The 12,694-nt window shown below is 41.4% G+C and overlaps 1 protein-coding gene across 3 annotated transcripts in view; it reads left to right on the top strand.

Annotated features, from left to right (window-relative positions):
• Nucleotides 1–7,770: 7,770 nt before the first annotated feature.
• Nucleotides 7,771–12,694, top strand: part of LOC135468969 (liprin-beta-1-like) — a 105,446-nt gene continuing 100,522 nt past the window's right edge. For all 3 annotated transcript variants that reach the window (XM_064747466.1, XM_064747467.1, XM_064747468.1), the window contains exons 1-2: nucleotides 7,771–7,874; nucleotides 8,271–8,500. In XM_064747466.1, coding sequence (XP_064603536.1) covers nucleotides 7,796–7,874; nucleotides 8,271–8,500 — 309 coding nt within the window. In that variant the 5' untranslated portion in view covers nucleotides 7,771–7,795. The remainder of the gene's footprint in view (nucleotides 7,875–8,270; nucleotides 8,501–12,694) is intronic.

A 12,694-nucleotide genomic window follows, 5' to 3' on the forward strand; every position in this document is an offset into this window, starting at 1 on the left:
ATAAAAGCCAAACCTGAGGAAGACATTCTCAGGGTATCCTAGTTCTTCACCCTCCCTTGCGATCAATATTTGGGAACATTCTGAGAGAACTATGAGATGTAGAGAAATATCTTGTGGAGTTTTATAAAACTTGCATCTTTAGTGACACAAACAAATCATTTTTAGCATCATTTTCATAATAATTCTATGCATAGATTTCCTTATAGAAAAGTGGTTGAGAAAGAAGATAGGACATAAAAAAGTCCATTTCACTCAGAATGGGTTCCTCATTCCAATGAGATGTCTGAAGAGTTATGGTTGTGTCACTATATTAGAGAATGGCTTCGACATTTTTTTAAAATAAGAAGCCACTCCCTTTTGTACCTGCTCAGCAACGCTGACGTGAGTTGAGTTTGTCTTGTTCAGGGTATGAATTGTCTGGTTGACGATGGCCAATTGACTTCTTCCTTCTGGATTTTCGAGGAACAAGTAATCAACAAAAGAAAACATGTTTTGTGAAGACAATTTACAATAGAAGAGACAGCTAAAATGTTAAATCAGCATTTAAGCTCAGATCTAATGTGTACAAATTTTGCTTCACCACTCATATGAAAACCAACAATATTTTAATAATTATTCTGCACTACATAACTCCATAATATTACTCAATTTAATATAACCTTACCACTTGGTTTTTATTTTATATGCCATACTGTTGTAAATTAATGCAACAAACACTAAAATAATGGAAGACACTCCCAGCAATATCTAATGCGTCTTGTTGCTGAAATAGAAATTTAAAATTTAAATGGTTCTATTACTGAACATTTGCCTGTGCAGAATTGCACTCTGGAATTAAAAATAAAACCAAAACAGCCAACTTCTTACAGCTGTTCACAGTTTAACAGAAACAAATTATTTAAAACAAAAATATGTCCAAAAATGATTTCAATGTAAATAAAACATGCTTTTTTTTTTCTTTTTTTATGACATTAAGGATAAAGAACACAACTCACCGACATAAAATATTTTTAGACATTTTCAATAACAAAAAACGCAGCGCAAATTGTGTAATACAAAAATACATTTTTCAAAATCAGGTTGATTAAATGTCAGCATTGTCCAGGCTTAGGAAGGACTGATGTTTCTTTGGGTAAAACTGAAAAATGACCCCACGACCTGATCAAGCCAACATTCGAGAAGACACCACTTTGATATAACACTTTCGATCATACCACAAGAAATGTAGAATTAATTTCGACAGTGAATACCCGTCACATTCATGATAGTTGAATGAATTTGTAAGCAAACATATGCGATGACTTCTTTAAAGTTCTGTGGCTGGTGAGTTAATCTGGTGAAGTCTCAGATTGCAGCTTAATCAAGAGAAGCTAATCTGGTGAAGTCCCAGACTGCCGTGTGATCAAGAGAAGCTAATCTGGTGAAGTCCCAGACTGCTGTGTGATCAAGAGAAGTTAATCTGGTGAAGATCCTTTGTGATTAGCGATGCTAATCTGGTGAAGTCGCAGACTGCCACGTGATCAAGAGAAGCTAATCTGGTGAAGTCACAGACTGCCGTGTGATCAAGAAAAGCTAATCTGGTGAAGTCTCACACTGCCATGTGATCAAGAGAAGCTAATCTGGTGAAGTCCCAGACTGCCACGTAATCAAGAGAAGTTAATCTGGCGAAGTCTCAGACTGCCGCGTGATCAAGAGAAGCGAGAGCATGACTGGACTCACGCAGGACTGAATGAGAACAAATAAAGCTTAACATCTCTCCATCTATTAATCTCTGTTAAGATTGATTACAAAGCACGAGGGCACACTGATGACACGCTCACTGCTGTGAGACTCAGCATGGGGTTCAGTGTCGGCTTGTAGTTACTAGCTGCAGTTGTAGTTTACTAACTGTTGTGGTGTACTCACTTAAGTTTGTAGTGTACTTTAGTGTCCCAAGTGCTATCTAGTACACCCCTGCATATGCCCTAACTAGAAGTTTAGTTAGTTGCAGTATTGTGGTAGATAGCCACACCTGGATTGACAGGATGTGCCAGCACAGGAAAGCCCAGCCAAGGGTAGTGGGGTTTCAGATGGTGTACAGATCGCACAGCACTTAAATGACACTGGATGAACGATTGGGCTAGGTTTAGGGCACCAGATGCTTGAAACTAGTTATGTCCCATATTCCAATGTGCTCTGATGTTTTGTACGGTTGAGTGGTAAAAGGATAGCTCCAAGATATCTGCCAATAATCCATTGAGTTGCGCTACTAAAACTGACTGGAGGAAGTGTCTATCAACTCCAAACTCGAGAGTGCCACTGAAAGAGCAGCTGAAATTCAGATTGATCCTGGTGAAGGACACTCAAAAATGCTAAGGAAGTGCAGTGGTGTTTCGTATGTGAAGAGATCCAACCAACATCAGAGCTGTGAACAGCTATGACCATGCAGTTCTGAGAGGCTCAATAAATGTGCTCATATTCTTAATAATGGTAAAAAGCTTCTGGCTTTATTGAGTAGTGGAGATGTGGTGGCCCTGAAACTTAAAAACCGCTGCTTTTAGTGAACAGTCCTGTATAACAGAGAGAAGGCACACATTGCAGGGGAGAACAAAGAAAAACTTCAGTCGTTTCAAGAAAAGGAAGCCTTTCCTTTGGTGTTCTCTGAACTTCTGACCTATGTCATTGGGACAAAAAACAACAGTGATGAGATTGCTGTGTTCCGACTTGCTGAAGTGGTTAGTCTTCACAGGGAGAGACTTAAGCAGTTTGGGACAGACATACCTGATGTGAACTTGACCTGACTGAAATAGCAGCTTTGGAGAGAATATTGGCATCAGTTTAGGATGATGCTTCTGATAAGAATGGACAAGCGTCTTTTTCAAATGCCAGAAGTATATTTTGCCCTTTCTTGTAGGCTACCAGCCCACTTATCTCTGCAAAATGCCTTTAAGATATTGCACAGGCATCTTCTTGAACACATGTCTAAGTTTGAGGGCAATCTCTAGGAAACTTCAGTGTATGATTCCTTGCCTCGAGTTTTGCTTCAGTTTGTCTGTATAATTGAGCATGGGCAGACATAAAACCTCGGCTGAGGTTTGGAGCGACTAAAAATGACATTCAACTACTTTGCCAAGTACAAAGAAGGTGATACCACACAAAGGCATTCCAGGGACAGAAAAAACCCATTACCGGAGGAATGTCTATTCATTCTAAGACGAGAAAGAGACACCTCAAGGAAATGCTTCATGATCATGGTCTTAGTATTCCATATGATCGAGTACTTGACATATCAGCTCAGTTGGGAGATGCAATTGTAAACAGATACAATGAAGAAGGTGTGGTTTGTCAACCCCCCCCCCCCCCCCACCCCACCCCACCCCACACTGAGGCAAGGCCTCTTCTGCACAAGTGCGACGGATAACATCGACCATAATCATTCATCTACAACTGCGACTTCATCATTTCATGGAAGCACCATCTCCATCTTCCAACATACAACATCGGAAAATCAAGGCGAAGCTGGAGAACAAATTCTAATTAAGAACAGTAGTGTGAAGAACTTAACGGAACTTCTTGATTCCTACACAAATGTCTATCCTGCTTTCTTTAAAAAGAAAGAAATGCAGTGTCACATATGCATCTTTGTCAAGTGCCCCTTGACAAATGAATATGAATGTCTACAGAAGGTCACACAAGAAGTAGATGATGCAGTTAACGTCACTTGGTCAGCCTACCCAGAGTGAAGAAGCATGGTCTTGAATTTGAAGTGAGCATTACCTCTCTCTTGCCCCTTCTTTGTGATGAGGCCCATTCTGTTGCCAAAGTGAGACATTCTATGCACAAAGTCAGGGATGTACACCTCAACCCAGATCAGGTTCCCGTGATTACTGCAGACCAGCCTGTTTATGCTCTTGCCAAGCAAGTCCAGTGGCATTGGACTGACCTGTATGGTGAGAACCAATTTGTAGAAACTTTTGGCGGTTTTCACATAGAGATGCCTGCATTCAGATTACTTGGAACCCTGCTTCAGAATAGTGGGTGGACAGATGCTCTTGTGGAGGCTGTGGAGGCTTCTTCTGGAACACCTGACTCCTTCCTTTTTGCCTCAGGTGTCACAAGAACATGCCATATGCACCAAGTTACAACGTGCTGTCTGCATGCTCCGAAAGGAAGGATATGAGTACCATTGGTCAGATCTTTCAGAGACTCTAAGTTCAACTTGTATTGTCAAGCACTGTCCGCTCTAATCCCTGTCTTTTTTGCAAACAACAATGTGAACTATGCTCGATGGCTCGCCGTCCACCTCAGAAGCATGTTTTTTTTTTGGAGCAAACTCATCATCAGATGTTCAATGAATTTCAGCTGGGAAAGTTTGTGGTCCACAAGACTCACAAGGAGTTCTCAGGTTTAACCGTTGACTAATCTCACAAGCAGGCCAATTCAGTTATTAAGGTGATGGTGGTGCCATTGGAGTTACTGAGGATCCATCTGCACTGAGGCAATGGATGGTGTCTGGACCAGAAGTTAGTCAACCAGTCAGTGTCAGAAGTCCTTCACTGACAAGGCCCAGAAGTTGTTTGGTGTGATGAAGGATCTGGGCAATCCTTTCCACGAACAGTTCAAAGATCTGCTCACATTGGACACAGATGCCATCGCATATCCCAGTGCTGGTGGGCTTGTAAGAACTCACTTTCAGAATGGTCAAGTTGTCTCACAGACTTCTGCAATGGTCCGAGTGCAGATACTCAAAGATGACTATCGTCTGTTCTCCCAGCTCTTTATATACTGCCAATCACAAAAGTGTGACCTGCTTGAGTTCTTTAAGCGTGAGAATCAGTCTTTCCCTATAGCACTTAGCAGCATGGGGAAACGCCACTCTGGTCACAAGTTTCAGCTTGCAAACATTTCGGAAGCTACCATTTCTCCTCCTGACACACAACCAGGATGTGATGCTATTATGGTTCATGGTTCTTGTCTTGTGTATTCATTGTCTCTAAAGACATCAAAGACCTTTGAGGAATATGCTGTACAAGATGTAGTTCCAAAGTTCCACACATACTGATCAAAGTATGGGCGAACAGACATCGTTTTTTATGCCTACTGGACATCAAGCCTGAAGGCTGAAACAAGGTCAAAGAGAGGTAAAGGAGATTGACATAGACTGACAGGCAAAACCAAACTACCACCCGACTGGAAAAGCTTCTGCGAGTCAGTGACAAGAAGGCTAAGCTCTTCGAGTTCGTAGCTGACAAGATACATGTAGTGAACCTTTATATCAACAATGTCGTAGTTGTGACTTAAGGGGAGCAGGCCTTTCAAACAATCCCATCAGCCTATAGAAGACTTAAGCCCTTGCAACCATAAAGAAGCTGATTCTAGAATCCTCACACATACTATTCATGCAGCTAAGCAAAAGATGAAGTCTGTCTTGATTAAGGCATATGACACAGATATTCTTATTGTTGCAGCCAGTTTTTATGTAACTTTTTAGGATGCAGGCTTAGAAATGGTTTGGGTAGAATGGCCAGGACCAGTCCATTAGGTGGTTGCCAAGTCATGAGATAGTGGTGGAGAAAACTGCATGTGAGGTTTGCCCTGATGTGAGCCCTGTCTTCAGAAAGCTCACACAATACCCACCCATCATAGAAGATGCAGACCTCAACATCCTTGAAGTTTGTCATCACCATGTATGATAAGTGCAGCACTGCAGGCCAGGTTGATGAGGCGAGACTGGACTTGTCTGTTCGGAAGGAAAGGTTTGATGATGTCATTCCACCAACAAGCGCATCCCTCATTGAGCATGTGAAACAGTCTGCCTTCCAAGCTGCCTGCGTATGGTGCAAAGGCCCTGTCAACTGGGGCTGGCAAAAAGATGGTGAGGTCTGGCAAGTTCTGTGGACAAACCTCCAACTGTGAGCTGTTCACAAAATATGATTGCAAAACTGAATGTGTGCCTGCAAATGTGAGGACTGAAGGAAGAATCAATCGAAGCTGTACATCAACAGCAAGTTGTTTGCTGCCTCAAAGAACACATGATCAGTTTTTTCACATTGTATGTACAACATGGAGTTGAAGTTAACATTACCCAATATATTTGTCAAAGTATAATCATATTTCTAATGCACTGGTCAACCCCAGATAGCACTGTTGAAATGCAGTGTGCACAGTTTACTGTTCTTCCACATCTCTACATTGGGTCGTCACATCGGAAATGTCGCTGAGAGATTTTTCGTGTAATTCCCATCGTATTGTCATAATATTCAATAATTTCCTGCATGCGGAATTGGAGTTCTCATACTCAGAAACATATATTCCGATGCATAGACGATCAAAATTGGATTATTCAATCAAAATATAGTTCAAACAGAACCATCTTGAAAATTAGCAGACGTTTTGTTTTTTCAAGTGAGTTATGTACTTTTCTGGGAGAGTAGGTTCTGAAGCACTTATGTGAAATTTGGTGCTTGTATCACCAAGTGAAAGATTGTTTCAGCAATCTGCTGTACTATTTTAGCTCTTTGTTGCAGAATGTGTTGAATTGATGGATTGAGCTGTAATGCCATTCTAAAGAATGTTTCCATGAAGTCACTTTAGAGTGCATTAAAAGAGAATGGGTTACTTTCTTTTATGGAATTAGAAAATAAGTTGTTTATTTTTGTGATTGGTGTTTTATGCTGTACTCAAGAATAGTTCACTTATATGGCGGCAGCCAGCATTATGGTTGGAAAAAAACAGGCAGAGACTGAGGGAAACCCATAATCATCCGCAGGTTGGAGAAAAGAAGTGGACAGAATTGAAGGATTTCTTGTCAGTGTTTATTAAATATTTATCTATATGTAAATGTATTAGAAGTATTTCATATAAAATGAAGCCAGCCTTTATTAATTGACTGAAATTTAACATTATCTTGTACAAATGTAATGAGAAGAACAAGAGAACCACTGTATACATACTGTAAATTGTGTATAATTAATTATCTTTGTCAGTATGGATGCAGTTGGCCATCACTGTTATACTAACAAATGTATTTTAAAGAATATTTTATGGACGTACATGTACAGAAGTAAATATTTGACACCACATCCGATTTAAGTAAATTCCTGCACAGTCTCTCTTGTGCCGACCTCTGGTCATGAGTTTATGCTACTCTTCATGCTCACAGGTGTTTCATTCACTGAAGACTGCTGACTTCTGACGTTGAGGATACATAGATTAATAGAGGGCGAGGACAACGCTACATGTGATCCATCCATATCTCTTAACATATCAGCTGTGTTTATGGTAAGACATTAGTTCATGATATGACTATTGTATACCTGGGAGATCAAATAACATCCCTTTATACTCCTATCCAGACAGACATATTGCTTACACTAAACTCTTTAAGGTTTTTGTGTACTTGGTTGATTTATTTTGGTAATTAGCGTTCCACAGTATTATTTAAGAGGAAATAAAATTGTAGGGTAAGTGAAATCTGCATAGAAAATCACTTGCCTTCCACAAGTGTGGGATATATCTTTAGGTGGAAATTGTCCTTTAAGTCAATCATTCTTGAGTTTAACATATAACCTCAGACAAGTAAAGTAAAATTAAATTTATGCCATATTAAGAATTAAAGAAATAAAGCATCTTCTTTGAACATTTTTTGTTTAAAGCTTGATGAATATTCTATTTGTGGAGTCGATCAATGTTAATTGTAAGCCTCTCATGTAGTTTCAGCTGTGACACCTGTTGTTAAACCTTTTAGTTCATGCAATATGGTATTCTTTGTGCATGCTTTGTGGTGTTGTAGTCCTGACTGAATGAAGACGTGACAATGTCCTCCAGTATGTATGGTACAGATGCCAGTGATATGCTGGCAGCAGCCCTGGAGCAGATGGATGGTATAATTGCAGGTATGTGTTTCTTTCTCTTCAGCTGTAGTGAGCATAGTTTGCCAAAACTGCATGCTGAACTAAAACGTATCTAATTGTTGTTATTAGGAGAAACTATCCTGCAGCGCCAGGTGTACAGAGTAGAGGAAATTTGCATGATTAGCACAAGTTCACAGACATATTTATCAATGGATAATTTAACATTGACATGTGAAATCTGGTGTTCCATTTCATCCTCATTGGTGTGGATGAAATTTTTCATCACAAGGTTTCTCTGGAAGGTGGCCTTGTATGACCTGATTGTTACCTGTATGCTTGATAATTCCTACCATAAATTTTTAAAATTTAAAAATTGAGTATGGAATAAACACCAAAGAAAAAGTAAATGAATGCATATGTTTTTTGTTTTGAAACCAGACTCCAAGAAAGATGTTAAGAAAGACAACACATATGAAAAGGTAACTATTCCAGTCACTTCTACAACCAAACCTAACAACCGCCTTGCTTACCTGAGGACTGTGAAGATGATGGAAGACTTGAAGATGACCCTACAGACATGTGAAAACAGAGAAAACATCGCCAAGGCTCTGCCCAAAGATGTCCTCAGCTTCTTCCAGGAGTGGGTGGCGAAGACAAACAGTCACCAGGTAAGTTACAGGTCATAATCAGGGGTGACATCTGATAGGAGGGGGATAACAAGACTTTACCTGGACAGCTGGACATCAGCTTCTTCCAGGAGTGGGTGGATATGACACTCATCAGAGCTTATTCCAGGTGTGGATGGATAAGACAAACACTCACCAGATCTTCTTCCAGGTTTGGATGGATGAGACAAACACTCACCAGAGCTTCTTCCAGGTGTGGGTGGATATGACAAACACTCACCAGATCTTCTTCCAGGTGTGGGTGGATATGACAAACACTCACCAGATCTTCTTCCAGGTGTGGATAGATAAGACAAACACTCACCAGATCTTCTTCCAGGTGTGGATGGATAAGACAAACACTCAACAGAGCTTCTTCCAGGTGTGAGTGGATAAGACAAACACTCACCAGAGCTTCTTCCAGGTGTGGGTGGATATGACAAACATTCACCAGAGCTTCTTCTAGGTGTGGGTGGATATGACAAACACTCACCAGAGCTTCTTCCAGGTGTGAGTGGATAAGACAAACACTCACCAGAGCTTATTCCAGGTGTGGATGGATAAGACAAACACTCACCAGAGCTTCTTCTAGGTGTGGGTGGATATGACAAACACTCACCAGAGCTTCTTCCAAGTGTGGGTGGATATGACAAACACTCACCAGAGCTTCTTCTAGGAGTGGGTGGATAAGACACACACAAGGTAAGTCACAGATCAAAATGAGGGGTGACATCTGGTAGGAGGGGATAACAAGAGTTTACCTGGACAACTGAATGTCGGCTTCTTCCAAGTGTGAGTGGATATGACAAACACTCACCAGAGCTTATTCCAGGTGTGGATGGATAAGACAAACACTCACCAGAGCTTCTTCTAGGTGTGGGTGGATATGACAAACACTCACCAGAGCTTCTTCCAAGTGTGGGTGGATATGACAAACACTCACCAGAGCTTCTTCCAAGTGTGGGTGGATATGACAAACACTCACCAGAGCTTCTTCTAGGAGTGGGTGGATAAGACACACACAAGGTAAGTCACAGATCAAAATGAGGGGTGACATCTGGTAGGAGGGGATAACAAAGAGTTTACCTGGACAACTGAATGTCGGCTTCTTCCAAGTGTGGGTGGATATGACAAACACTCACCAGAGCTTCTTCTAGGAGTGGGTGGATAAGACACACACAAGGTAAGTCACAGATCAAAATGAGGGGTGACATCTGGTAGGAGGGGATAACAAGAGTTTACCTGGACAACTGAATGTCGGCTTCTTCCAAGTGTGGGTGGATATGACAAACACTCACCAGAGCTTCTTCCAGGAGTGGGTGGATAAGACAAACACTCACCAGGTACATGTAAGTTACAGGTTATAATCAGCAGTGACTTCTGGTGGAAGGATCTGATAAATCAGACAGACAACTTTTAACTGAGCTGAAATCCTCTGCTCCTCATGTTCTGATGGTCTTTAAACAGCTGTTAGTTTTGTTTATATTTTGCTAGTGTAGTTACTAATGCGTGTGTGATTTTGAGTTCCTATTGCATATGTAGTATACCTGTTTGAGGAACCCTATGTTGGAGATGTTGGTTAAAGATAAATAACATGTTGTGATTGACATGAAGTTACTGTGAAGATGGCCTTTGGGCACTGATTTACATTTTCCATCTTCTTAACTATGGAATTGTGATGAGCCATTGGATTATCTCCCTTTGGTGTGCCTTGGATCTGAGACAGTAGTCTCCCATTAGTGTGAATCAGCTATGAACATGTTACATGAGTTATAAGGAACATATCCCAGGAATTTACTTTCCTTTCTTGTGATGTTTTCACATTACACTTATTTTTATCAAATGGTAAGAGTGACTGGATGAGAAGTTGCAGATTTAGGAACACGTGTGTCCTGTAGAACAAACTTGAGGTCAATTGCTAAGTTTGCAGGAGACAAAGAAGCCATTAAAACAAAGAAAGTCAGATATGACAGGCAGTGGCCGTCACTTTGAGATACTGTGTTTGCTTTGTGATGATAACTGGGCCTGTGCACCAGGGCTGCTCGTGGGTGGGAGTGAAGGGCCGGTGAAGGACATCATTTGCGGTGTTTTAATGGTTTTGTTCACACACTATAGGAGACCATTTGTTCTTCTGTATTGGTACTATGCCAGCCATATGTCTCGTACTAATTCTGAAACATTTATCCATAAGTTTGACTGTTACTCAAATATTTTAGGATGCCAGTACTAAAGACAAGTAGCTTATAACAGGGATAGCAGTGTAAATGTTACGAATGGTATCTTAAAAAGTATTGCATGTACTGAGCCCATGTTTTGTAGACATGTAGAGCACAATAACACGAGGAGCATGTTTCATGGTTGATGCGCTGCTTGCAAGTTAATTGCCATTTTATAATTTCTGTATTGTGTAGTAGAAACAATGTTACGTTAAATGTTAGGGGTTATTTTGCAGCAAGTACTACATGAATTAAGCTGAGTTTTTGCAAACATGTAGAGCACAATGACGTGATCAGGGGGAGTGGGTGGGGGGGGGGGGGGTTAATCCTTTGCTGATCCTCTGTGTGCATATTAGTTACATTAAATTACATACTTCATGACTTTAATAGTCTCTTGTACTGTGTATTAGAATCGCTGTAAGGGTAAATATTACTGCATGTATTTAGCTTTGATTTTGTATATATGTAAAGTATAATTTCACAAGGTTGTTCCATCGTTGATACTCTGTGTGCATATTCATTACTGTTACAAGATGCATGACCTTTGTGTCTTTCTTTCTTTTTTTTTTTTTTTCGTATTATTAGAATCCATGTTCCATTCGTGCATCTCCTACTGGAGGGGTGGGGGAGGTCTGTCAGCAACCTGCGGATTTGGGTGGGTTTCACATGGACGCGTGGTTTCCTCCCACCATAATGCCGGCTGGATCATAAGTGAAATATTCTTGTACACCATAAAATACTAATCAGATAAATAAAAAATCGTACAGGGGAGCTCTATGGCACTACCAAATTTAGGTTAAAACATGTACCCCAAGCTAGCTAGCTTTATGGTGGGTGTGTCAGCCATGTGACCTGTACACTGTTAGGGATATGGTGGTGTGTCAGCCGTGTGACCTGTACACTGTTATGGATATGGTGTTATGTCAGCCGTGTGACCTGTACACTGTTAGGGATATGGTGGGTGTGTCAGCCGTGTGACCTGTACACTGTTATGGATATGGTGTTATGTCAGCCGTGTGACCTGTACACTGTTAGGGATATGGTGGTGTGTCAGCCGTGTGACCTGTACACTGCTAGGGATATGGTGGGTGTGTCAGCCGTGTGACCTGTACACTGTTAGGGATATGGTGGTGTGTCAGCCGTGTGACCTGTACACTGTTAGGGATATGGTGGTGTGTCAGCCATGTGACCTTTACACTGTTAGGGATATGGTGGTGTGTCAGCCGTGTGACCTTTACACTGTTAGGGATATGGTGGTGTGTCAGCCGTGTGACCTTTACACTGTTAGGGATATGGTGGGTGTGTCAGCCGTGTGACCTGTACACTGTTAGGGATATGGTGGTGTGTCAGCCGTGTGACCTGTACACTGTTAGGGATATGGTGGTGTGTCAGCCGTGTGACCTGTACACTGTTAGGGATATGGTGGTGTGTCAGCCGTGTGACCTGTACACTGTTATGGATATGGTGTTATGTCAGCCGTGTGACCTGTACACTGTTATGGATATGGTGGGTGTGTCAGCCGTGTGACCTGTACACTGTTATGGATATGGTGTTATGTCAGCCGTGTGACCTGTACACTGTTAGGGATATGGTGGTGTGTCAGCCGTGTGACCTGTACACTGCTAGGGATATGGTGGGTGTGTCAGCCGTGTGACCTGTACACTGTTAGGGATATGGTGGTGTGTCAGCCGTGTGACCTGTACACTGTTAGGGATATGGTGGTGTGTCAGCCGTGTGACCTTTACACTGTTAGGGATATGGTGGGGTGTCAGCCGTGTGACCTTTACACTGTTAGGGATAAGGGGGTTAGGAGAATTAATAGACCTGTCCCAAATACAGGATTTTAATTTGAAACAAGTTTGAAGGACCATCTGAGATGTCAACCTTTCCGGCTCTCAGATACTTGTTTTGAAAGAATAAAAAGAAAAAAGACGGAGAGAATGTGAAAAGGCCTGAAGTAACTCACTGATTAAGGAAAGGC

Source organism: Liolophura sinensis, chromosome 6 (assembly GCF_032854445.1).
Source record: "Liolophura sinensis isolate JHLJ2023 chromosome 6, CUHK_Ljap_v2, whole genome shotgun sequence".
NCBI lineage: Eukaryota > Metazoa > Mollusca > Polyplacophora > Chitonida > Chitonidae > Liolophura > Liolophura sinensis.